Raw genomic sequence first — 24,732 nt, 5'->3', positions numbered from 1 at the left:
CTCTGAAGATAGTCAATGGGATCAGAAACCTGATGACAAGACAGGGAGTCATAGACAGGAATCAGCACAAAATAAATAAGACAAGTCATTGGGAAGGGGGTAGAGGGCAGCACAGTGACAGTCTTCCTGGCTTCCTCAGCTTCCTTCAAGTCCCAGCTAAAGTCTTACCTTCTACACAAAGCCTTTCCTGCTTCCCCTCTGTTAGTGCAGCCCCTCTGTCAAATCCCCCCAGTTTGCTTTGTACACATCTTGTTTCTATTTAGTTCTTTCCATGCTGTCTCCCTGTTAGACTGTGAGCTTCTCAAGGGCAGCAATGGACATTTGCCTTTCTTTTTAACCTCGGTGTCCTACCAAGATGCCTGGCACATAGCAGACACTTGTTAGATGTAGATTGACTGACTGATAATAAACCTGGGCCAGGATCATAACATGCTCCCCCATTCGTATGGCCTGACTCCACTGCCCCTTTCCCAGGCCCAGGAGCAGCCTGCCCCATGTCCCACTAAAAGGGCTTGTAGATGTGGGAGAGGGAGCTCAGAGGTATGGGCTCCCTTGGGAAAGAGTGAGTTGCTCATTGCTGAGGGGTCTACAAGCCCAGGCTAGATGATGGGTGTCAGGTTTATTGTAAAGAAGATTTAACTTCAACTATGATTCACTTGGGGATTCTGGGAAAGAATAAAGGATGCAGCACTAGCTCTCCCTCAGGGAATTCAGACCCTGCCCACCCTGCGCAAGCATTTATTTAGTGCCTACTGTGTACACAAACAGGGCTCAGACCTGGACCTGAGATTTTATTGGTGCAGGACCGTCCAGGTGAGAAGACTCCTTCTAGGGCTGGTCAGGACCTTCCCTGCACCTTCTAGTCTCCCCTAGAGCCCTGAGAACTAAAATGACTTGCTCAGGGTCATCCAGTCGGGATGGGGCAGAGATTAGGATGGCGAATGTCTGTCTAGCTGGTTTAGGCTGATAGTTAAAGGCGAGATCATTGGAGGACCCAGAAAGAATGGCGAGCGAGCCCAGGGTGGAGGGGAATGACCAGACCTAGGGGAGGTGGCCCCGTTGGGAGGGGGGAGGGGTGCTCCTGGCGCCTCTGTGACGACTCCAGCTGCACCCTTGTGACCTCAGCTGGGGCGTGGCAGGGCTCATTCCCTGTGCCCTCTGGGCACAAAGTCAGCAGTCGTTGGGGACTGCACGCTCAGGCCGGGTCCCAGATCGACAGGGGTGCAAGCCGACGGGGTCCCTGAGAACGGGGTGAGGCAAGGAAAGGGTCCGAAGGCAGGGCCAGGGGAAGGGGCACCGAGGTTCCCGAAAGGGCGGCGCAGACTGCTCCACATGCTGCCCCGGAAGGTGGCGGGACGGGGGCAGCGGGACTATGGGGACGCAGAGCCCCTGGGTACTTGAGGGCCCGGATGTTGGATTCCGGACCCCATTTCCCAGCCTGCTCTGCTCTAGTCGGGTGACAGCCTCGAGGCGCTCAGGATCCTCTGGGGGAGGGGGGTCCACAGCGGAGGGGGCGTGGCGGGGCACGGGACCGGGCGGTTGTGCGTGGAGTGGGGGTGGATTCTCCCGGTCGGCAGCCAGGGTCTGTGGGGTGTCGCACAGGTGAGGTCCGAGCTCGGCGGCTGCGGGAGGAGGGCGGGCTCTAGGCCGGGCCTGGGGCAGGGCTTCTGACCTCCGCCCCTCTCCGTCCCCTCCAAGGCCCCGCCCCGCCATGTGGCCCCAGCCCCTGCTGATGCTGCTCCTGCTCCTGGCCGCTACCCCCGAGGACCAAGCTGCACCCGTCTCTATCCTCGAGCATGCCCGCGGGCACAGCCACTCCGTCGGGGGGCCCGACACTTCTGAGGGTCCGGAGTTGGGCCCCATGGGGCTGCTGGGCATCCACAGTCTTTTCCGTAGCCTCAACCGCCTCCTCTTTCGGGTGAGCGGAAGAAAGGCTGGGGGACGCGGAGGACGCCGGGAGGCGGGGGGGGGGGGGGGGGGGGGGGGGGGCGGCAATGCTTCCTCCGGCGGTGACGGGGGAGGGGGGGAGGGGGGGAGAAGGCGGTTCCCAGCAGGCAGGGGCCCGAGGGCTGGGGATGCAGAAGGAACGGACAGGGAGACTCGGCCAGGGAGGAGAGGGTACAAGGACCTGGTAAAGGGCAGGAAGACAAGGGTGAGGGAGGAGGTACAAAGGCGGCCAACCAAGACAGGAGGACGGAGAAGAAGGGGAAGATGGAGGCCTGGCAGGATCCATGGGGGAAAGCTGGAGCTTTGGAGGGAGAGGGAAACTCCTGACAAGGGCTGGCCCGACCCGTTGGCCCATGTTCCTTTCTGGGCTCTCCCCACTTCACACTTCCCTTCCTCTTGGCTGGGGCGCCCCCAGGAGGATCTGCTTCGAGGCATGGACACGTTGACACCTTCCTTGGACCTACGAAGCCTCCCCTCCAATTACCACAAAGAGGACCAGAAACAAGGCCACTTGGGTAACAGCACTGTGTACAGTCACCACCAGATAGACAAGGTCAGTCCCCCTGCCCTCCTCCACCGCCCTGCCCTGCCCTGGCCGCGCCTCCGGCCTAGTCCCTCTTCCACCAACCTCGGTCCACTCCAAAGACCGTCATGGCAGCTGCGAACACCATGTGGGGCCGGGCAGATACGGTTGGTAAGGAGAGAATCCGCTTTCGCCCCCCCACCCCATACATATACACACACAGGTGACTGACAATCAGACCGGAGATGTGATGATTTCAGAAAAGGTAGTAGCTGCAATTGGGCCTTCGGAAGGGAACTCCGAGGATAACTGGAAGGTCAGAGATGCTCTTACTGCCCAGTAAATGTCCGTGTTGGGAAGGATGCTCAGGAAGTCCCTTGGAGCTTCCAAGGAAGGAGGAGGAGGAAAATGAGGCACTTTGTCCTCTAGCACTAGGGACAGGACCAAGAGAGCTGCCTGCCCTCCTTTTGTCCGTGCCTCAGGCTCCCTGGCCATCGGGTGGGAGTGGGGGAATGGAATGAAACAGGGAGGGAGTGAAGGGAAAGAGGGAAGAGCCCTCTTCCTGTGGAAGGACGGAGGGAGGCCAGACCTTGCTACAACTCTGAATGCACGGCCTCCGTTGGTGGCAGACATAGGGCGGAGGACCTCGGAGCTGGCCACAGCAGTATTCAAGCAAAGGCTCTCAGGGTCCACTTTTCAAGAGATGATGTCTTGGGGGATTCCCGTTTGGGTGGAGAAATCCCTTTCAGCTCAGAGACGTTGGGGTTCTGTGATTCTAGGCACCTGAGGATGAGGAAAATGAACTACCCCAGGCTCTCCCCAGCAGTGGACTGAGCAGCTTCCGTGCTGAAACCCAGCCCAGAGTGTCTTTCTGGATTATCAAGTTGCCCCATCGGATGGGCCAGGTTGAGAGCCAGCCTGGGAGCGGCTGGCTCAGTGAGAAGCGTCATCGGCTTCAAGCTATCCGGGATGGGCTTCGGGAGGGAGCCCACGAGGAAGCCCCCTTCCGCTTCCACCCCCGAAGGGCCCATTTTTTCTACCTCCTAAAACCCCCCAGGAAGCTCTAGGCCCTGGGGTTTGGCAAAGTGGCAGGCTGAAGGCAGTAGTAGGGGAGATAGGTATGAATGCCTGCATATCAGACCATTGGAAATAAATAAAGTTCTATCTTCAATGAAAACAGCATCAAGGCTGTCCTCTCCAGCCAGGCTCTGTGACGCCGAGGCCCTGTCTCTTTCCTCTCCCCTCTCTTCTCTCCTCTTGCACCGCCATGGCCTGAAGCAGAGGAAAAAGCGAGTTCCTGGATTGGAATCCAGAAACTTGGGTGAGCTCTCACCTCCAAAGCCGTGAGCAAGTTGTTTCTGAGTCCGTTTCCCCACTGATAAAATGAGACGAGAGTCTTGCACTAGCCAGATGCCCCAAAACCAGCTGTAGGTTTTATGAAACTCCTTCCGCTCTCCAGAAAAGTAGAGCTGCTCTGTAAGTCACGACATCCACAGCTCATCTGCCTCCCTCCTGACATGTTCCTTTTGGCTTCCAAATAAAATACTGATGAAACTGCAGGTAGGAGCCACTGTCCCACTACTGGTGAAGGCAAACAGACGGAGCCCATGAAGGGAATGAGGGACTGTAGGGGAAAGGGCGCATACCTCGGGAGCCCTTGCAGCCAGGGCCACTCTCAGCTCCCATGTCCTCCAAGGATGCTGTCCCACTCTTCTGGGCTCGACATTACCATCTGTTGCCTTGTAGTTCAGTTCGCGAGGCCCCGCTGCCACCTCTCCCATCTGCAGTGCAGTGGTTAGAAAGCCTCTCCTTGACAAAGCAGGCTTTGTAAGAAGCCTACCTAAGGAGGGCCAGATAAAAGCCAGCCAAGGCGCCCCCCTCCCCAGCATCCAAGGCCCCGTTCTTTGGAGCACCTGGGTCTGCTGGCGAATTCACTGGACTAGATGTCAGGCCGGGTCGGAAAGTGCCCAAAGGTGAGACCATTTGCCTCCAGACGGATGCTTCTCTCTCCCCGGGGGCACACAGCGTGGATGCTCCCCTAGTTGGGGGTATATATTGCTTGTCTCACAAGGGAACTGCAGAATGGGCTTTGCACATCTTACAACACTTTAGAAGTGGGAGTTATCTGCAGTCTCTCCTCTGGCCCACCCTAGGCCTAACCTCTCGCTGTCACCTTCAGAGGCTCGCCAGTTTCCAGGCCCTGGGAAGCACATTTGCCCCTTCACCCGATCGGTTGGGAGTTCCCCAACAGGCAGTTCAGGGTGCGGTTTGAGCCACTCGGGGTGCCATAGCTGGCCCAACCACTAGGTGGTGCTCAAAGCTCGCTTCAACAACGCCCAACGATGGGGGTGCAGAAAGTTCCTAGTCCGCTCGCCTTCGCAGCCTCTCCTAGCGCCAAGTGGCGCAGTACGTGGGGATATTCCTATAACACTCATACATTTCTTGACACATGACCCTAGAGTTCTGCTCCTCCGCACCGCGCCCCCCCCCCGCCCCCTTTCATTTAGCCCATACTGGCTAAATACATGGATTCCAGGATGAAAACACGTGAGCTCCGAAGGGGGTCTTCCCAGCCTTCCCACCCTCGTCCTAGTTTTGATCCAGTCCGATAAGCCTCTGATCTACGAGGCCCAGCGGGGAATCTCGGGGAGAAAGCTTGCCCTGCGGCGAGCCCACCACCCCTTCAATGTGCTGCTTAGACCTTTGGATGCTCTGGGAGGCTGGCCCCGGGGGTTCCGGGTCCCCCCCATACTGCCGGCTTCCTTCCCCAAATTTCAGATGGCCAGTGCAAGCAGAAGCGGAGGAAAGAGCCGGCTGCTCCGTGTTTCTAGGGACTTGCCCCTGGTTGGGGAGCCCCCAAAGGAGGGCAGGGCCAGTTGTCGTAGGAGCCTTGGAAAGCTTTCCTCCAAGGGCGCCCCGGAAATCAGAGCCGCACCGGGAGGTGTGGAGCTGTTTGTGAAGGGGGGCACGGGGGCCCTTGGGGCATTGTTACATTGTCAATGGCCCTGGGGGCTGGCGGTGGTAAGAGGAGGGGGACCCTGGGGGAGGGGGGGCTTCTTCTATTCACGGACATGGGCAGCGCTCGAACGGTGCTGGATCGTGGCACACTGGGTGGGTGAGAGCCCGTAAGTCTCTTCCTGCCCTGGGGCAGCCAAGTCTCCTCTTCCATTTCCTGCCACTTTCTAGAGAATTCCTGGAAAGGCTTAGAACCAAGCAAGATGAAGACCCTTGTTTGGGGAGGGGAAGACGGTGGTCCCATAGGGCCTCAGCCACTTCTTTCCCCTCTCTTCTCCAGGACTGGAGCAGAGAAAGAGGAGGGTCTTTGCGCAGCCGTAAGCAGGGCCACCACGCATGCGCACACTGGGCAACGGTCGCTGTGCTCTGGTGTGCCTGCGCCTGCGCCCTGCCTCGAGGGGGCGCCCTGGGGAGGGGGAGGGCAGGTAGACCAGGGGCGCATGCGCACACGCGGCCGCCTCCTTCGACGCCCCAGGTCTGCTGATTCTGGCGGGAAAAGGTCCCCGCTTTCCCCTCCCATGCTCTGTCTCGACCCCAGCTTCCCGCTAGTTGTTGCAGCCCCAGCTGGGCGGCAGGGTGAGGGGTGGAGCCCCCCAGGGACCCCAAGACTGGCGGGGCCAGAGGGGACTGGCGGCCTGTGAGAGAGGGGACCCCACGCCCTGTGACGAAGGGCCTCGAATCCTCCCCCAGGCTCCTGAGCCCCAGAAAGGCCTCCAGCCCTGTGGTAAAGGGCCCCAAAAGGCGTTGCTGAGGCCCCCCATCCTGTCCGGCCCCAGATCTGGTCAGACAGCCGCCCCAATTGTCAGGCCTTGTGGGAAACGGGCCCAAACGGGGCAGAGAGCCCAGGGACTCCTAGGGGTAGCCCCCAGCCCGGCCAGGAGACCTCAGGAAGAAGGTGCTGCCCCCTCCCAGCCCCTGGAGAAGGAGTCCGGGTGGGGTGGGGGTGGGGAAGGAGTCCCCAGGGCCTTGCAGCAGCAGCAGCACCTCTGCCCATCCCCAGACAGGGTGGGAGAGGGGGGCCCAGCCCAGGCCCGGGGGCCCAGCCCAGGCCCGGAGGCCCCTGGCCGACCAGGGAGAACAGGCTCCATCAGGCCTTAATTAAGGCAGGCAGGCCATAATTAAGATGGAAGATGGGGTGCTGGCTGGGTGTGGGCCTGGGCTCAGGGCTGGCCTCTGCTCTGCAGGGAAACCGAGGCTGTCCTCTGACCCTGGGCCTGGCAGTTCCCCTCCTCTCCTGGGGGGCCATGGAGAGCATGCAGACACAGGAGGCTGACCCCCAAGGCCCCAGACCTACCAGCCTGGCACCAGAAAGTGGGTAACTCTCGGCGCCCTCCCAGGGTAGGGTGGGCAGGGGTCCATGATGGGGCCCCAGAGCCCTGGGGCTCAGCCTCAGAACAAGGCCCCAGAAAAGGAAGAGGCTTGTCTCAACTGGTGATGGGAGGCTGCTGGTTCTGCTCTGTGGGGCCTGAGGGAGGGGAGTGCTGGGGTGGAAAGAGAGAGAGAAGGAAGCAGCCCACCATGCAGTCCCCCAAAAGGACCCTTCTGGGGGGAAGAAGCAAGGAGGGCCAGGGCAGCAAAACCAAGGTAATTCTAGAGAATGCAGAAAGGCCCCCGGAGGGAGGAAGGGGCACCCATGCAGCCTGAAAGGGAGCCAGGCACAGATGAGGCAAAAGTCTGGAGGTAGGAATGGTGAGGTCTGGGAAGAGAGCAATTCCTGGATCACTCAGCTCTTGTGCCCATGGGCCCCAAGGCGTGAGATGAGCCAAAAGAAAGCCCCAGCTTAGGGGTCCAAGGCCTGGAATCCTGGCTCTGCCACCTTTGAACTGTGTGACTGTTTTTTAGCTGAACCCCACTTTCCTTCTCAGCAAAATGAAAGATTTTTACTCTTAGGCAAGCAAGTTACCTCTTCTGGGCCTCAGTTTCCTGGTGTGTAAAGTAAGACGTGACCTCTAAAGAGTCTGAGGAGGAAGTCTTTAGGGGACAGGTTTGGGGCTGGAGCCAAGGCAGAGGATCTTGTCAGGCCCAGATGCTGCCCAGGGATGTGATGAGGCTCCAGGCTCTGGGCACAGTCAGAGTGAGTGACGCCCAACTGCCGGCATGGGCTGAGAGGTCCCGACTCCTTAGCCACGACCTTTCAGGAAGCCTGCTGGGGCACAGGCTTGGAAGCAGGAGGCCCAGGGGCTTCGGCAACAGCGATCGTGCTGCTGGTGAGGCGGCCACAGGGCCAACCAAGGGGCGTGCGGCACTGACGGCCAAAGGGAGGCTTGTCAAAATGACCCAGAAAGCTTCCCCATAGATACAGGCCCAGCCGCCAGGTCTGACCACGGAAGGCTTAAGAATGCCTGGCCTCAGTTTCCTCACATGGAGAGAGAGCTGCCCTGTGCCTACAGAGGGCAGACTGAGACGGAGCTGACACCGGCCATCCTTCCAGGTCCTCCAAGAAGCCAGGAGGAGGGAAGAGGGGCTCAGGGATGTCTTTGCCTGGGCCTCTGCCTGTCAAGTGCTCAGGCCAAAACCAAGCATGTGTGAGAGGCCCATAACGTCAGAGGGTTTGCTGCAACAGGGGAAGTGTTGTCCAGGGCAGGAAAGATGGCAATTTGGGGGAGGGGAGAGGGGAAGTCACCATTCCATCTTTGTAATAGCAGAGAAGAAAGCCCGGCCTAGTCTAAAGCTCTAGATTTGTAGAGAGCAGATTGAAAATTGTTCAGACAAGAGGCAGCCAGGTGGCGTAGTGGATAGAGCACCAGGTTGAGAGCCAGGAGGACCTGGATTCAAATGTGGCCTCAGACACTTCCTAGTTGTGTGACCCTGAACAAGTCACTTAACTCCGTTTGCCTAGCCCTTGTCCTTCTGTCTTAGAGTTGTAACTAAGACAGTAAGGGTTTAAAAAAATAATGTTCAGGCAAAGGATAGAGAACGTCTCATTGCATAAACCTCTCTAGTTGGCCCAGGAAGGAGGGTTAGGCTCCTAAAAATGAAATTCTGACGATACAAAGGAAATTGATTCGGACAAGAAGAAAAGAGAGAATCGGGCAACTAGGTGTGGATTTTTAAAGGAAATGGCAACCTATTTAGGTTTCCTAAAGATAATGGTAATTGGTAGAAGATAGAAGCAAGAGCAGATAACTAGGATTGAATATAAAAGCGTTACACAATCCTCTGAGAATCTGTAGTATTAAAGTTCAGATTGAGCTGAGACAGGCAATAAATGCTGAAGACAGTGGAGATGGGTTCTGTCTAGAGGGGGGAAAGAGGGGGACCCAGGAAGGAATAATCCTGTCATGGCTGGTTGCGAAGAGACTGATGATGATACATGAAAAATGCTTTAAAATACACAATTCTTTCTTAAATTCCATTTGTCCCATCGAAGAGAATGATCTTGAATCGGAAAGGAGAGTGTAATTGGCTAATGGAGTAGAAATCCAAGATGAGTTGAGAGCCTTTGATGAGCTCCAAGTCACTGGGCCCAGATGAACAATATCTTAGAACACTGAAAGAATCATAAGCTGTACAGTAAATGTCAATTCTGGGAACAGTGATCTGTGAAACGTCGTGGAGAACAGAAGATGGGAAGAGAACTGGAGAAAGAACTGATAATCCCAATTTTCAACAAAGAGGAGAAAATGGAAGTGTATAGACTATAGGCCAGAAGATTGACTTTAACTTGAGTCAGAATTCCATTGTCTTATTCAAGGGTTGTTAATAAACATCCCAAAGAGGAAATGGTGTTGATGGGCCTGGCGGCTTCCTCCAGACGTCATACCCGGCATATCCTCACTTCCTCGAGTGAAAGGGTTATTTTATGTAAAGATCTGAGAAATGTGATGGTGATGTTTACCAAGATTTGGGCAAGATTTGACGGGTCTCCCACGTTGAATTGATTAGATGAAGAGATGAGGGCTAGGTGACACAAGTGTTTGCAGAACAGGCTGTATGACCACACCAGAAGGATGATAATGAGTTTTCCTGGATTCGCCTGGAAAGAGGTCTTCAGTGGAGGACCCTAGGACAGTGTTGGTGAAGGTTTTTGAGTTCTCCTGCCCAAACTGCAATTTCAAGTTGCTTGTGGGCCTCCCCACATTACCCAAGAGAGTAGAGGGAAGAAATGCTCACTTGGGGCCACCGGACAGAGGAGTGGGGCTGCAAAAAATGTCCTGGGGGGCTGGGAAGAGGGGAACAGAGCAGCTCCCTGGTGCTGGCCCCTGACAGGTGCCAATCCTTCCCCAATGCTGCCCTAGGAATTTGTGCTATTTCTATTTGTGACTTGGCTGAAGGCATAAACGACATATGATCTAATTTGCAAACAACATACAGCTTGGAAGGGCAGCAAACAGTGGATGAAAATCAACTCAAAACAAGCATTTGTTCAGTACCTGCTATGTTTGGATACAAAGAAAAAGTCACTGTCCTCAAGGAACTTACAGTCTAAGAGGGGAGACGACATGGACATATATGAATATATACAAATACATTAGCAGATGAGGAATGATCTGGAAAAGCTTCATGTAGAAGGTACGATGTAAGCTGAGTTTTGCAGGAAATGGGGCCTCATGAGATAGAAAGGAAGAAAATGCAGAGTTCTAGCCAATTCTAAGGCATTGAGAATAGATACTTTCTTGTATATGAGGACAGCAAGAAAGGGAACTAATCCATAATGGGGATCGGAAGTTGAAACTGGATTGGGAAGGGCTTAGGAAGCAAAGCACAAAGTTTAGATGGACAACTTGGCCTCAGAGGGCTCTTCCGACTCTCAGATTCTGGGACCCTGCGATATTTGATCCTAAAGGCAATAAGGAGCCATTGGAATTTGTTGAGTGGAGGAGTGACCTACCTGCAGAATATCTGAGGGTTTAGCAAACTCATTTTATGGTTGTGTCTGCTTCTTTTTTACCCCATTTTGGGGTTTTTTGATAGTTATGGGAGGGTTTACCATTTCCTTGTCACAGTCATTTTACAAATGAGGCACCTGAGGCAAACAGGGTAAAGTGACTTGTCCGGGGTCACACAGCTAATAAGCGTCTGAGTTCAAATTTGAACTCGAGGAGAGGCGTGAATTGAGATCATAGGATACATACAGTACCAGTTCCAAGCACAGCGTTGCAGGAACACCACTGATAGGCCAAGGGAGGCCTGTTTGGTGAAATGCTTAGCTTGTCCAAGAGAGGGCATGCTTACAGGGCACAAATAGCCATGCTGGCGTAAGTGTTTAGCAGATTCATTAGACTTGTTCTGCATGGCCCCAGAAGGCAGAACTAGGAACAGTAAGTGGAAGCTACAGAGAAGCCTGCGTGGGCTGAATCTTAGGGGACATTTCCCAGCAATCAAAGCTATCCAAATATGGAAGGGGCTGCCTCTGGGAGCGGTGGGGTCCCCCCTCATTAAATTCTCCCATCAAAGGCTTTTGGTTATGCCGGAAGGTTTTTTTAAAGGTATAGGTTCCGTTTATTTAGAGAAATTGGAGGGGCTCTTGAGCTCCTACAGTGTCCCAGATGTTGTTTAGGCCCAAGGGGTACAAAGGCAAAAATGACAGCCGGAGACAATCCCGCCCAGGATCAAGCAGGTCTTGCCCCTACTAGGTTGGATTCAGCGAGCTCTGAGCCAACCCACTTCTAATAGTCTGTGCTTCCAAAGATGCCCAGAGACAGGCAGATGTGTGGGGAAAAACAGACGTGAGAGGCAAAGATTGAAAAGTGTGTGCTGTGGAAGAGAAAGAAACCGGGGAAAAACAGAAATACAGGCCCTGAGAGGCTCAAAAGGAGGACCTCTGAAGATGGGAAATGATCGGAGCTAGAAGTGGCAAAGAAAAGAGGTCCAACCGCCCCGGCGCTTAGCAGCGGAGGGCAGAGATGGACCCAGCACGTGGCAAAGCTCGCCGCCCAAAGGGAAAGCCCTGGCGCAGATGGCTAGGGAGGGAAGAGATGACTCCCACACCAGGAGAGACCTTGGCTCTGTCCAGGGACCCGTCTGACGCCCTTCACTGAGGGTGGGATAGAGTGAACACAGCTGGACAGGACACGGAGAGCTCTGGGTCAGACAGCCGGAGACAATCCCGCCCAGGATCAATGCGCTCTTCCCGACAGTTACTGGATTGTTCTTGCCACTCTCCGCTCCTCCCAGCATTCTGGGCTCCTGAACTGCCCGCCTCCCTGCTGACTTCCCAGCAGAGATCTTGCAAGCAAGCAAGAGAGCCCCCCTGCCCTTTCTTGGGGGATAGCATTCATCCCTTGCCCATCCTTCCTGCCCTCCGCTGGCCCCCATTTTCAGAAAAACGAGGTGTTTGTGCCTGGGGAATAGCTTGGTCTGATCTCGGGGCTCGCCGACAAGCATGTATCCAGCGTCTGCTCTTGCCAGGCTTGTGCTCAGTTCTGGGGATCGCAGAAAAGAGTCAAGTGGGCCCTGCTTTCCAGGAGTTCACAGGCTGATTGGGGAGACCTCACTAGACCTAAGGGGCGTCAGGGAAGGCTTCTCCTAGATGCTGGGGATCGAGCTGGGCCTTGAGAAACCAGGGAAGACACAGTCGGGGCACGGCGGAGAGCCAAAGAAGCAGGCGGAGGGTCTAGTGTGCAGAACGTCGTGGCCTGGTCACTGGCCCGCCCTCTGGTGGGTCGGGAAGGACCTGCAGTACCAGCACAGGGTTTGTTTTTGACCCAGGAGGGGATGGGGGCGCCCTGGGGTGGCCGGCGGAGAACCCGGTGGGTTCCTTGGTTGTAGGGAGGTCAGTTCGGGCCTTGAGGGCAGGATTGCCTGTAGTGAGGAGGCGAAGAGGGCTTCCCCAGGGGCGGCCGAGGAGGGAAGGTGACGGTTCAGTGGACAGACTGGATCGCGCTGGGGCGAGTCCAAGATACTTCGTTTTCCAGCTTAGGTCGCTGGGGCGAGAGGGTTGCCCTTGGCTGTAACAGGGCAGTTTGGAAGAGGAGAGCGTTTGGGGGACACATTCAGATGCCAATGGGGGATGTCCAACGAGAGCTGAGGAGAGTTCTCAGCCCTGGGGGATGGCCATGGGGAGAAGGGGAGTCTAGGAAAGGATCCAGAGCAGGAGGAGCAGTCAGACAGGGACCAGGGAGTCAGAAACCTTGGTGGAGGGAACAAGCATGGAGAGGGGGCGATGCACTCTGAGAACTTTGAAGAGAGAGGCGAGGAGGTGGCGTGGCTATCTCTGGGAGTGGAAGGAGGCAGGGATCAGGGGTGAAAGGGTCAAGGCAGCGCAGGTCTTTAGGCTGTAGGGAAGCAGCCAGCAGGCAGGAAGAGCCTGGAGACCGTGCAAGGGAGGATGCTAGAGGAGGGAGATCTCCTGGAGAAGGAAGGAGGGGCGCGCGAGCCAGGGGCTGGGGCCTGAGGCCTCATGAAGTTCTCCCTGTCTTTGCCCTTCCCATGTCTCTTCTGCCCGTAGTGGTGCTTTGGGATCAGCCTGAGGAGTGGGGGCTCGGAACCACACTTAGCCTGGAGGAGCAGGTGCTCAGTTCTACTTTTGAAGCTTGTGACTCGGAGAAGAAAGGTACCAGGCTGGGGGATCATGGGAGTGAGGGCGGCCTGGACAGAGAGCCTTGTGGGAACGAGGCTAGAACATGGAACGCGTGTAAGGGGCGGAGAAAGTGCTTGACTGACCAGGCTGGGGGAATAGCGGGCAGGGGATGGCTCAGACTGGGGAGCCCTGGAAGGGGAGAGAAGGATAGGGCACCCTGGGGACGAAGATGCCCTGGATATCCTTAGACCTGGGCCAGAGGACCCCGGCAGGGGCCTGGGGAGACCAGGGTGAGGGCCAAGCCTGAGCTGAGCCCAGACCCTGCCTGCCACCTCTAGGTGTGGTAGCTGTGAGCCAGGTTCTGGCCTACCTGGAAGCAGTGACAGGACGGGGTCCCCAGGACAGTGACCTGTGCAGCTTGGGCCAGGCCCTGGATCCCCATGGGAAGGGCCCCACCGCCACCGTGGACCGAGCCACCTTCTTCCGCATCATGCAGGGCTGGATCGCCACCTGCCAACTGGGGCCGTGGGTGCCACCTCCCATCCCCGTTCTCTCCCCTGAGGGCCCGTGAGAAGGGGGCCCCGTCCCCATCCACCCATCCTCGCTGCCTCTCCTAGGCTCCCTTCATCTTTCCCAGCTGGCCCCGGGCGCTCCCTCGCCATCTGGCCTCCCTGGCCATCCTGCTGGGTGTCCTCCTCCGGCCTAGGCTTTCCTGCTGCTGCTAGCCCAGGAGGGCCGGGCCTGCAGCATTTCTGAGCTTCCTCTCTTTGATGCAGGGGATTAGAGCTGGAGGACGAGGCAGCCGGGGAACCCAGCCTTCCGCCATCTGGTGAGGACTCTATTTATAGCCTGCAGCAGGCAAGTGCAGGGTCAGACGGCGGGGGGGACTTCCCAGGGAGCCAGGAAGGCCCTCCCCCTTACCGCAGCCTGACTGAGAGCCCGGGTCAAGGGCTCTGCCGCACCCTGGCCCTTGTGGGCCTTCCCCAGGCTCGCTCCTCCCCGCCCCCCCTCCCTGGGCCTTAATCCGCAGCTCAGGAGAGTGGGCAGCATTGGTCCAGGGAAAGTCCCTTGCCCTCTCTGGGCCTCAGTTACTCCCAGTGCTCGTTCTGGCCCTAAAGGCGAAGACTCGGTGGGACCCCCTTCCCTCCGAGGGAAGGGTCTCGATCCGTCCCAATGCAGGGGGTGCAGGATCTTGGGGGTCTCACAGAGCAGTGCCTGCGCCAGGCTCACGGTCTCTGGGGGGTCTGTGTGTCCATGTTGACTTAGGAGCCTCTGCCCAACCCGAGAGCTATGGAGATGAGGAAACGGAGCCTGAGCTGTAAGTAGGCCTCCCGGGAGCCACCGGTCCGACCACACGCATGCACTAGGCATCTCCTGTGCCCCGGGCACTCCGCTAGCTGATAGAAAGAAAGGGACAAAAAGGAGGTCCAGGGAGAGGCCCCGTGGGTGTGCACTTGCATGCGCGCCAGGTAAGCCCGGGCCACAAGTCCTCGGCCCCTCGGCTCTTGGGGAAGACCTCCGTGGGGTAGGGGGCAGCGGAGACAAGTGGAGGCTGAGGCCTCCTGCACCAGGATGGAGCCCGAGCCCGGGGCATGCCAAGCCCACTCTCAGACGAGGCCCAGGAAGAGGAAGGCAGGGCCCGGGCCTGGTGGCCAAGCTGTCCCTCCTTTCTCCTGCAGGCTGGCCACAGCAGAACTGCTCAGCAGCCTGGAAGAGCTGGAGCTCAGCAATCGGAGGCTGGCGGGGGAGAATGCCAAGCTCCAGAGAAGTGTGGAGACCGCCGATGAGGGGGCTGCCCGGCTTGGGGAGGAGCTGGCCTCCCTGCGGAAGCAGCTCCGCAGGTCTCTCCTCCACCTTGGCCTTGCCCCTGCTTCTCCCACCTACACTTCCCCTTGCAGACCCTGGCCCCTTGCCTCCCCGCCTGCCCTGGATGACTCCCAGGGCCTTAGGGGCCTCCGTCCGGAGCCAGGCTCTCCTCCCTACCCCAGCTTTCCCCCCAGGTGCCCCTGTGTCAGCACCCATTTGAATCCTCCTCCTCTCCCCTTGTTCAGTTCCCAGCAGGCTTTGCAGTTTGCCAAGGCTGTGGATGAGGAACTAGAAGATATGAAGAGTTTGGCCAAGAGTCTGGAGGAGAAGAATCGAAGCCTCGTGGCCCAGGCCCGGCAGACGGTGAGCTGAGGGCCCCGCAGAAAGGCCTTCCTCCGGCCTCCCCCCAGTGCTAGCATGGGGCCTCGGGGCCTCTCCCAAGCCCCAGAGACCCTTCTGAGGCAGCAGATAAGGGGGGAAAGGAAGAGGGGAGACCCTGGGATCAAGTCTACAATGGGAAAGCATGGAAGCCATTCCTCTGGGCGGTCAGAGGCCCTGTGCCACTGCCATCCCTTCAGCTGCTCCAAGACTGGCCCAGCTCTGAGTGCGAGTTCCACCAGTGCCCCTTCAGCCTTGCTCCGGAGGGAAGAGGAGGGGGGAGGGCCAGGCCCCCAGAGCCCCCAGTGATGGGCTTGGCTTTTCCCTCTGATTCCTGGGCAGGAAAAAGAGCAGCAACAGCTGGTAGCTGAAGTGGAGACCCTGCAGGAAGAGGTAGGCCTGGGGGGTGAGAGAGGGCTTTGGGCAGGAGCTAAAAGGGACCCACAACGGGCTCCTCAGGGGAAAGGGGGCAGCTACGAACTGGGGACGCCCTTTGACATGTAGCCAGCACGATTACGTTCTCTCCTTCCCTTTGGAAAGTCCAGACAGCCAGCAGAACAGGAAACCGAGGCCCCAGGGTTCTGGGGATATTAGGTGTGAGTGCTCACACTGGAAACGAACTGTTAGCCTTTGGGAGCCCTAACACAGCCCCGGCTTTGTCAGCCCAGGTGGCCGATGGGCGTCCAGGAACTGGCCGGGACGGGGGTGGGGATGCTGCCAGCCTTCCAGGTCAAGGTTGGCTCCAACCCAGGGGCCATGCCAGGGCCAGGATCTCCGCGTCCCTGAGGTCATCAGGCCCCAGAATTAGGTCTGGAAGGGACTAAGAGATCAAAAAGCCCCTTTGGAGCAGTCAAAGCCAAGGCTCAAGACAGGGAAGCTTGTGGCCAAGGCCGCAAGGGGCGCGTCAGCATTCTGGGCCAATCCCGCCATTGTGCCAGTGGGGAAACTGAGTCCTGACAGGTCGGGGCGCAGCTCCCCAGAGCGTGAGAAGCAGAGCCTGCTGAGTTGCCATTAAATAAAGCCGAGGATGCCATCTTAGCCTTAGACCGGCCACTCTTGGAGCTAGCCCAGAGCCCCAGTGAAGCTGCCAGGCCAGGTGGGCCTGGAGTAGTAGAAGAGCCTGCTCTGTGTTGGTAGGGCCCAGGCACCACCCACCTCTGGCTCCCCGGGGGCCCGCCCGAGAGCACCTTGTCAGCGCGGGAGGACAGGCTGGCCGTGCCCCCGGCAGCCACCAGCGGCTGTTGATGCGATCGGGGGCCTCCATGGAGATGCTCCCACAGTGACCCGGGAGGGTGCTTCCGCGGGGGTCCACGGCGCCCCCCATCCTGTGGCGACTCAGCTACCTGGCCGCTTGTCCTTCAGCCAAAGGCAGGGGAGCTGGACGGGAGCCAGGCCCGGGCCCACGCTCGGGATGGGGGCAGGGGAGGCCGGGGCACCGCTAGGAGAAAGGCTGCTTCCCTTTTCTGCGCTCGCTCATGGAGCCTGGCAGCTGGACCCGCCAGCCTCTAGCCTGCTCTTTTTTCTCTGTGTCCTGCCAGAATGGGAAGTTGTTGGCGGAGAGGGATGGTGTGAAGAAGCGGAGTGAGGAGCTAGCCATGGAGAAGGAGGCCTTGAGGGTACTCCCCCAGGATCCCCAGGGCCCTGCCTCAGGACAGGAGATGTGGCCTAGGAGAGATGGGTGCCTTTAGACGGGCCCGTGTGGCAGTGATGGACCGGCAGGCCCTCCTCTTAGAGATGGTAAACAGAGCCAGGCCACCCAGCTGCTCGGGGCACAGCTGGGGCTCGGAGCCGGCTCCGACGCCAAACTCCTGCCGCACGGCTCCAGGCTGCTCTCTCCAGGCCCCGACGGGATGGCGGGCGGGGGCACAGTCTCCAGGAAGGGAAGGTTCAGAGGCAGACTGCTAGAGGGCGGGGGCATGGCAGGTGGGGGGAAGGACGAGCTGACTTCCTGGGAGCTCCAGGTCAAAGCAGGCATGAACAGATGGACTGGCCCCTCTCCCTCCCTGCAGCGTCAGCTGTGTGAGTATGAGAGCCTCATTTGCCACCGAGACACTATCCTCTCTGAGGTGAGTGGGGCGGGGAAGGAAGGGGGGGTCAGCATGCCAGGTGGGCCGCCCTCCCCTCCTCCTCCCGCTCACGTGCCCCTGAGGTCGGAGGACTAGAGGACAGGGGCCGTCCCTGGGCTCAGGCAGCGTGGACAGAGGCCGAGGAGCCCCACCCATCCACTCGGGCACCCAGAGCACCCAGGGCCCCTGGCCCTGGCGCCTTCCCCGACACTCCCCTCCAGTGACTGTTGGTCTGCTTCTGTTTGCCAGCGGACCAATCGGACAGAGAATCTGACTGAGGCCTTGGAGGAGTATAGGGCCACCATCCAGGTGAGGCCCGGAGCCCCCACTCGCCTCCCCTCGGCCCTGGGGGTGTCCAGGAGGGAGGCCCCAGAGGGGATCCCAGGCTGGGGGCCAGCTGGGCCCGGAGCTCCTTGCGGCCAGGGGAGAGCGGACTGTGGCGGCCCCTTCGGCCAGTCTGCTTCTCTTTAGTCTTGGTCTCTGGTCATCAGACCCTCCTACTGCAGCGCTCGGGCCGGGCTCTGGGCCCGGAATCAGGCCCCGCTCATGGAGCTGGGAGGGAGGGAGGAGGAGGAGGAGAGCTGGGCACCTGGAGAAGGGCCTTGTACTCCCTCCACCCTAGGAGCTGAAGCAGAAAATCTCCCACCTGGAGGAGCAGCTGAGTCAGAGCCGAGAGGGTCCCGAGGGGTGAGTGCGGGAGTTCCCCGGGGGCCGGGTAGGCTGGTGCGCCAGAGGGAGATGGAAAGGACGTCCCCGTGATCTGGCCAGGTTTCAGGACGGGACCCAAGGAATCGCAGGTGGATGGATGAAGCTACACCCCCAGTCCCTGTGCTTGGAGATCGAGGCCATTCAGCAGGTGAGCCTGTCCCGCAGCTCCCCCACCTTGCCCTGGCCAGCCACGGGCTTTGTCTGAAGGCTGGCCCGGGCCCAGCGCCCAGCGCGGCCTGGGGTGGAGGAATTGAGTCAACTCCTGACCGGCGAAGACCCCCAGCAGCAGACGGGGCTCCGGGAGGGCAGCCGCTGCCGCCCTGCACCTCCTTCCCCAGGCTGGGGCCTCTGCCCCCATCACGCGGCCCCGTCCTCTTCCCATCTGCCCAGCCCTCAGTCTGCCCCCTTCTCTTGGGCCTTCCCCAGCTCAACCCAGGCCACACGTGCCTCCTGGCAGTGGTCCCCCGGCGCCCCGCCTGCCACCCCTGCCGGCCCTGACCATTTCCCTTGTTCTCGCAGAGACAGGACATGGGGCCAGGCCTCCTCAACCCCCTGTGCGGCGCTCAGCCATGGGGAGAGCCCCTGGATGGAATGGGGGGAGCCGGGGTGCCCCTGGGCAAAGCCCCGGCCGAGGACATGGTGAGTGCCCAGTGCTGGCTTCTGGGGGCGGCCCGAGCCTGGGAGGGGGAGGCAAGACTTCTGTGCCGGAAGCGCTGGCCTTTAGGCGGCCCAGGCCGGGGCGCCGCGGAGCCTCCTCGGGCAGGCCAGAGCAGAATTCAGAAGGGCTGTGGGGGGGAGGGGCCTCTGACAGTCCACCCCACTCCCTTCCCAGATAACCGGCCAGGAGAAGTCCAGTGAATTGCTCGGCAGCTTGGAAGAGGAAAATCCCTGGTGAGGAGTTCGAGGGGAAGGGGCTCCCTGCCTCGTGGCCCAGCTGGCACAATCCCTCTGGCTGCTGGAGACCCGCCCCGGCCTGCCCCCACCCCCAGTTCGGGGACCCACTTCCTGTGCCCCAGTCCGGCCAAGCCCCACATCAGCTCTGACTCCCTCCCCCTCGTGCTCCCTCTCTGGCTCAGTTCCTTCCTGTGCTGTTCTAATGAGGCTGCTGCCAGAGCCGCTAATTGGACTTGTCTGGGAGCAGCCACGAGGAGGCCACGTAGGGGTCCCCAGTGGCGATCCTCCCCCCGCATTCAGTGGGGCAAGGCCTGCAATGCTGAGCTGCCTGCCCAAGGGTCTGGGGGCCCACAGGAAGCAAAGAGGCATGGCAACAGCCCTGGGGATGGCTGGGCTTTGCTGGCAAGGAGGGAGATGAGGCTTGGGGGCCCCAGGGAGAAGGCCTTTCCGTTAGGCTGGGGTGACCCTGGGTCCTTTCCACAGGTTACTGGGAGAGCGGGACCACCAGAGAGCCAGCCAGAAGGGAATGAGGCCCCCAGACACGGTAGAGAGCCCCAGCCCCGCCTTCTCTTCCACACACACACACTCGCACACTTCTGAAGGGAAATGGCTGTGCTGTGCGCTCAGGACTGGATAATAAGGCCTCCAGGCCTCTAATGAGCCCCGCTGTCGTGGCAGGGGGCGGGCAGGGGTCTGTGGGAGGCAGGTCTGGGCCCAGGGGAGCCCCCCCCCCACTCCACACCAGCTGACACACACAGAGTTGCTGTGAGAGTTGCTGGTCCCCAGACCTCTGGCCACACAGACCGGATGGCCCCAGGGGAAGTTGGGAGTTTGCATTCTGCCTCTTCCTGTCCTGAGTCATACTGGGCAGGCGGCTTCCTCCAGAGCCTGGCTCTTTGTGAGCAAAATGAGGTTAAATGAAAAGATCCACCAAGGCCAGTGTGGATGCCTGGCAGGGCTGTGCCCCGAGGCTCTTGGGTTCTAGACAGTGGGCATGGCTGGGCCGCATGCAGAGTCCAGAGGCTGCCAGGGAGAGGCAGAGTTCAGATGGGCCGAGCCCGGCTCTGGGAAGCTCCCGGGGGTAGAGGAGCAGGACCCCCGAAGCTAACTCTGGTCCGAGTGGGGATGGATGGGCAGGAGACAGACCCGAAGCCCCAGGCCTATGGCTCTGCCTGGCTCCCCAGCTGTGGCCTCTGCAAAATGAGGGCAGTGCTCTGGATCATCCCAAAGCCTTCTCTTCAATCTTTCCAGATGCCAGGTGTCGGTGCCAATGGGGAAGGGCTAGGCAGTGGGATCAAGGGACTTGCCCAGGGTCACAGCTAGGGAGTGTCTGGGGCCACATTTGAACCCAGGACCTTCTAGCCCCAGGCCTGGCTCTCTACTGAGCCACCCAGAGCCTCTTGATAGGAAGGCCTTCAGCAAGTGAAGAGGAAAGCGAGGAGGGAGGGCACAGGACATGGCAGAGAGTGGAGAGCCCAAGTGCTAGAGCCTGCTGTGTCCGCTGGGGCCTCCAGCTCTGGAGAGGTGGCAGAGGGAGCGCCACTTAATGCCTGGCAGCAGGGCTTGGACTGGGCTCAGTGGCACAGGGCTCTGAGCAAAGGAGGAGCACATCTAGGCACACAGAGCATTCTGAAAGCCCGGGCAGGTGGTGTGGTGTAGCGGGCAGCGTGCCTGCTCGCTCTGGATGGGTTTGCAGGGGGAGAGGAGAGTCGACAGTGACCCAGGGTGCTGGACGTGTGGGGGGGTGTCCCTCAGCCGGGGCCTGGTGGAGAGAGCCCTGGTTACTTTGGGGCTGCCGGGCCCCAATCTAGAGGACTCCGGGGTGCTGTCCCTCCAGAAGCTGCCCCTCAGGTCAGCCTCTTTGCTTCCTCAGGCTGGATGCCTCGGCACACTGGAGGGCCCACAGTTTGGAGACAGACCATGTCCCGATGCCAGGAGGTGAGGAAGCCAGGCTGATGCAGCCTGCCCCTTGGCATCTGGGTGGCTTGGCCAAAGCTTGCTTTGCCCATCTGTAAAGGAGAGGGCTGGCCCAGATGAGTTCTAAGACTCCTTTCTAGCTTCAGACCCCGCATCCTCTAAGGGCTGAGGGCCTCCTTTCCTCCCAGCAGCCCCAGCGATGTGGCCCTCCTTCAAGCCATAGAGCCTCTTGTGGGCCAACTGCCTTCAGCTGGGCGTCGGCGGCAGCGGAGAACCAGCTGGGAACTATACCCCACTCCTGTGGCTGCCCCGACACCTAGGTAAGCTGCCCAGCCATGGAGGATGGGGGGCGATAGAGGACCAGAGGGTGTCATGGAGGGCTATGAGGGGAGCCATGGAAGGCCATGGGGAACCATGGGGGCACATGGGAAATCATGGAGGGCCATGGGGACCCATAGGGGACCATGGAAGGCCATGGAGGGATAGGGGACCATGGAGGGCAATGAGGAACCACAAAGGACCATGGGGGACCACAGAGGGCCATGAGAGACCATTGGGGGCCATGGGGAACCATGGAGGGCCATGGGGGGCCATGGAGGGCCATGGGGAATCATGGAGGGCCATGGAAGGATAGGGGACCATGGAGGGCAATGAGGAACCACAAAGGACCATGGGGGACCACAGAGGGCCATGGGAGACCATTGGGGGCCATGGGGAATCGTGGAGGGCCATGGGGAACCATAGGGGACCATGGAAGGCCATGGGGAATAATGGAGGGCCATGGGGGGCCATGGAGGGCCATGGGGAATCATGGAGGGCCATGGAAGGATAGGGGACCATGGAGGGCCATGGGGAACCATGGAGGGCCATGGGGAATCATGGAGGGCCATGGAAGGATAGGGGACCATGGAGGGCAATGAGGAACCACAAAGGACCATGGGGGACCACAGAGGGCCATGGGAGACCATTGGGGGCCATGGGGAACCATGGAGGGCCATGGGGAATCATGGAGGGCCATGGAAGGATAGGGGACCATGGAGGGCAATGAGGAACCACAAAGGACCATGGGGGACCACAGAGGGCCATGGGAGACCATTGGGGGCCATGGGGAATCGTGGAGGGCCATGGGGGGCCATGGAGGGCCATGGAGGGATAGGGGACCATGGAGGGCCATGGGGAATCATGGAGGGCCATGGGGGGCCATGGAGGGCCATGGAGGGATAGGGGACCATGGGGGGCCATGAGGAACCACAGGGGACTACAGACGACCATAGGAGACCATGGCAAAGCATGCCCCCCACCCCTCCACACACGCTGTTTCCTCTAGCTACATCTGCTTCTTCCAGGATCCCTAGCCTCCCCATGAGCCAGCTGCCCATCCTGGGCCTCCTGCTTGTGCTCGTGCTACTGCTGCTGCTGTCCGTCCTGGTCCTGGTCTCCTCCGGGCCACTGGCCTGGCCCCACCTCCAGCTGCACTACTTCCGGCCCCCACCGGTGTGAAGCCCCAGCACCCTCCTGATCTAATAAACGCCCTCCATGTCCCTGGGGCCTTTGTTGTTCTTCGGGGGCTGCACCGGGAAGTCGATAAGGAGCCTGTCGCCCTTCCAGTCCCCCCATTCCAGCATGCTCCCCAATACTGGGGAGGGACTGAGCTTGGGTGCCCACCAAGGTCTCCCCGGAGGGGTACTGTGGGAGCCGCCATTTTGTGTACCGGCAGGAAAGGTCTTGGGGGGGCATGGAGCCCAGCTCCCTCATTTGACAGTTGGGGAAACTCAGAGCAGGAGGCCGAGCATCCCATGCCAGGAAGCCGGCCTCTTGCTGGGGCTTAGCCCCCCCCACCCGGTGTTTCTGGGCCAGTCCGGAAGCTCCCTTGGCCCTCCCGTGGGAGGTGGCCCCCCCTCAGAGAGCCCAGCAGGAGGCGCAGGGCAGTGAGGACGCACGAGGCAGGGAAGCAACAGGGCCTTTATTGGGGGGCGGGGGCGGCGTCGCTGACCACCAGTAGCTTCTGCATGTAGGAGTTGAGCCAGCGGCGCCTCTCCAGAGCAGCCAGAAGGCGTGCCCGCTCCCGGAACGCCGCGTCGTCCGCTACCACCAGGCGGCGTTGGGGTCCGGCGCTCGGGGCCACGGCTGGGCTCTGAGGGCGGGGACCGTGGGCGGGGCCGGCCTCCCGGATCATCTGCAGACTCCAATCCCGCAGGGTCAGGGACGCGGGCGGCGGGGCCCACGGGAGCCACGGGCTGCATAGAAGAGGGGGACAGGGAGAGAGATGAGGACCCAGGCCGTGACGTGCTGACTGCAGTCGCTCCCGCCTCCCCCGCTGGTCCCCCTGCAGCCCCCGCTCTCGCGCGTCCCCCGCCCCCCCCTCCCCGTCTCCTCCAGAGTCCCCTGCTCCCAGTCGCTAGCTCTTCGGGCGGGCGCTCGGAGTGTCTCTGCTCCTCGTATCTCTGGTGGGTCGGTCTCACCCGGCGCTCTCCGCCTCCCTGTCCCGTGTAACTCTGCGAGTCCCCGTGCCTGGGTAGCCCTCCGGCTCTCTGCGTGGAGCCCCCACCCCCATACCCACCTGGGCCGATCGGGCCGGGGCACAGCAGCCCCGGTGGCGGCGGGGTTCCCAGGCGCCAGCAGTAGCAGCAGCAGCAGCAGCAGCCTGCTCCGGCGGTGCCCGGGGCTCCTGGGGTTCTCCATTATCTGGGGGGACAAAAGTCTTGCTCAGCGGCTCCGGCCATCTCCCCAGCACCGTCCCCGCCCCCACTCCCCAGCCTCCCCGCATGTCCAGCCCGTACCGGTCTTGTTCTGTCCTGGACGAGGCGCAGCCTGTCTCCGCCACCCCCAAAGCCCTTATAAAGGCCCGTGCTGACGCAGGCCCGGGCTGTCCGGGGCCGCAGGGTCACGCCGCCCCCAGCCTCATTAGGCGCTACCGCCGGTAATGAGCAGCAGAGAGCGGAGGAGGCCGAGCGAGCCACAAGCCGGCCCTAATTGGGCCGGAATGGGCCCAGGCTGGAGGGAGGGAGGGAGGCGAGAGGGAGAGGGACGAGGGGACAAGTGGGGAGACAAACGGACAGAAGGAGACAGATAGGCCGATCAATAGGGAGAATAGGACTGTTAGAGGGAGGTGTGGAGAGGGAAGTAGGGGAGCCTTCTGGAGGGCCGGCTCGACGTTCAGACGACCCAGAGGAAGCCACATGGGGAGGAGAAGAGGGCGAGGCAGGCCTCCGGGGCTGGAGACGATCCGACAGAGAGAGAAACTGAGGGATGGATAGGGAGAGCGCAGGGGAAGCAATGATGCGGTGTAGCAAGCGGCTGGCCCGCCGGAGGGCCCAGTAACGGTACAGCAGCTCAGTGAGAGCCACAGCAAGGAGGCAGAACTGGCTGTGGGGAGGGCGCAGGGGCCCTGCAGATGCCTCTTCTCCCAGACCTAGTAAAGCAACCACTGAGGGCCTAGGCAAGTCTGCCTGGTAGGAATGTGACCGCTGGATCCCAGAGAGAGGAGAAAAGAGGGAGGGAGAGGACGCCTGGGTCCCCCAGCCTGGAGTTGACCCCTTGCACCCGGGGAGCCTTGGCCGCCCCCTTGGAAGCTCTGTCTCTTTAAGAGCAGGGCCCGTCGCCAGGCGCCGGGGTTCCCTAGGGAAGGACAGTCAGGTGCGTCACCCCCTCCCCAGGGCCCCGCCCGCCCGTATCCTTGTCTCCACAGCTCACCTTCCCGCATCCAGCTTTTTGCTGCTGTTGCTGTCGCCGCTGCTTCTCCTTCGGCCCTGACCCTCAGGTAAGGCCCCGGCACCCCGAGGCTGGCCCTCTAGGGAGCTCTGGCGCTTGGCCTCCCACCTACCCCAACGCAACCTAAGCAAGCTCCCCATCCAGGGACCCAGTGGTCCTGGATCTCTTCTTTCCCTTCTCCTTCTCATAAGGGATCCAGGACCCCACCCACCCCCGCAAGTGAAGCGTCCTAGTGCCCTGGGATCCCCTCCCCCTCCCAGCCTCTGCCCCCCAAAGGGCTCGGCCTGGGCCAGCTGTCGCCAAAT

General features: G+C 60.2%; 3 protein-coding genes across 23 annotated transcripts; 2 read left to right on the top strand and 1 right to left on the bottom strand.

The window, feature by feature from the left end:
- The first annotated feature begins 1,102 nt into the window (after positions 1-1,102).
- DKKL1 (dickkopf like acrosomal protein 1) lies at positions 1,103-3,647 on the top strand. Of its 4 annotated transcripts, none has more exons than XM_056796747.1 (5): positions 1,103-1,251; positions 1,699-1,918; positions 2,363-2,500; positions 2,694-2,786; positions 3,250-3,647. In XM_056796747.1, the coding sequence occupies exons 2-5, from the start codon at positions 1,712-1,714 to the stop codon at positions 3,535-3,537; spliced, it is 726 nt and encodes a 241-aa protein (XP_056652725.1). In that variant the 5' UTR covers positions 1,103-1,251; positions 1,699-1,711; the 3' UTR covers positions 3,538-3,647. The 4 variants fall into 4 exon arrangements, with proteins under 4 accessions (XP_056652725.1, XP_056652723.1, XP_056652724.1 ...); XM_056796745.1 differs by lacking the exon at positions 1,103-1,251 and adding an exon at positions 1,358-1,602; XM_056796748.1 differs by lacking the exon at positions 1,103-1,251 and adding an exon at positions 1,519-1,607.
- Positions 3,648-5,479: 1,832 nt separating this feature from the next.
- On the top strand, positions 5,480-22,257 carry KASH5 (KASH domain containing 5). Of its 18 annotated transcripts, none has more exons than XM_056796731.1 (20): positions 5,480-5,595; positions 6,670-6,796; positions 12,876-12,980; positions 13,286-13,472; positions 13,724-13,776; positions 14,208-14,265; positions 14,627-14,788; positions 14,999-15,116; positions 15,474-15,524; positions 16,670-16,747; positions 17,141-17,197; positions 17,447-17,506; positions 17,820-17,884; positions 17,966-18,053; positions 18,425-18,544; positions 18,738-18,796; positions 19,283-19,343; positions 20,673-20,737; positions 20,905-21,036; positions 22,063-22,257. In XM_056796731.1, exons 2-20 carry the CDS (start codon positions 6,730-6,732, stop codon positions 22,214-22,216), a joined length of 1,740 nt encoding a protein of 579 aa, XP_056652709.1. In that variant the 5' UTR covers positions 5,480-5,595; positions 6,670-6,729; the 3' UTR covers positions 22,217-22,257. The 18 variants fall into 18 exon arrangements, 16 of the variants coding, with proteins under 16 accessions (XP_056652709.1, XP_056652706.1, XP_056652705.1 ...); XM_056796728.1 differs by lacking the exon at positions 5,480-5,595 and adding an exon at positions 5,807-5,854 and having other exon boundaries at positions 14,214-14,265; XM_056796727.1 differs by lacking the exon at positions 5,480-5,595 and adding an exon at positions 5,807-5,854 and having other exon boundaries at positions 20,908-21,036.
- Positions 22,258-22,659: 402 nt separating this feature from the next.
- PTH2 (parathyroid hormone 2) lies at positions 22,660-24,567 on the bottom strand. The gene is made up of 5 exons (XM_056826297.1): positions 24,410-24,567; positions 23,983-24,082; positions 23,497-23,685; positions 23,277-23,401; positions 22,660-22,953 (listed from the first exon to the last, which is right to left on the bottom strand). The coding sequence occupies exons 1-5, from the start codon at positions 24,565-24,567 to the stop codon at positions 22,680-22,682; spliced, it is 846 nt and encodes a 281-aa protein (XP_056682275.1). The 3' UTR covers positions 22,660-22,679.
- Between the last annotated feature and the right edge of the window lie 165 nt (positions 24,568-24,732).

This window comes from Monodelphis domestica, chromosome 4, assembly GCF_027887165.1.
Source record: "Monodelphis domestica isolate mMonDom1 chromosome 4, mMonDom1.pri, whole genome shotgun sequence".
In the NCBI taxonomy this organism is placed as follows: Eukaryota; Metazoa; Chordata; class Mammalia; order Didelphimorphia; family Didelphidae; genus Monodelphis; species Monodelphis domestica.
This window is presented reverse-complemented; position numbering and strand designations above follow the sequence as displayed.

Bases quoted from the DNA above. Each gene is read 5' to 3' on its own strand.
- DKKL1 (XM_056796745.1), top strand. From the start codon at position 1,373: ATGGGGACGCAGAGCCCCTGGGTACTTGAGGGCCCGGATGTTGGATTC. The intron at 1,919-2,362 runs GTGAGCGGAAGA...GGGCGCCCCCAG, and splicing joins TCAACCGCCTCCTCTTTCGG to GAGGATCTGCTTCGAGGCAT. The intron at 2,501-2,693 runs GTCAGTCCCCCT...ATACACACACAG, and splicing joins GTCACCACCAGATAGACAAG to GTGACTGACAATCAGACCGG.
- PTH2 (XM_056826297.1), bottom strand. From the start codon at position 24,567: ATGGGGAGCTTGCTTAGGTTGCGTTGGGGTAGGTGGGAGGCCAAGCGC. The intron at 24,083-24,409 runs GTGAGCTGTGGA...CCCTCCCCACAG, and splicing joins AAAAAGCTGGATGCGGGAAG to CCAGTTCTGCCTCCTTGCTG. The intron at 23,402-23,496 runs GTACGGGCTGGA...TTGTCCCCCCAG, and splicing joins TCCAGGACAGAACAAGACCG to ATAATGGAGAACCCCAGGAG.
- KASH5 (XM_056796725.1), top strand. From the start codon at position 5,822: ATGCGCACACTGGGCAACGGTCGCTGTGCTCTG. The intron at 18,054-18,424 runs GTGAGCCTGTCC...TTGTTCTCGCAG, and splicing joins AGATCGAGGCCATTCAGCAG to AGACAGGACATGGGGCCAGG. The intron at 18,545-18,737 runs GTGAGTGCCCAG...CTCCCTTCCCAG, and splicing joins AAGCCCCGGCCGAGGACATG to ATAACCGGCCAGGAGAAGTC.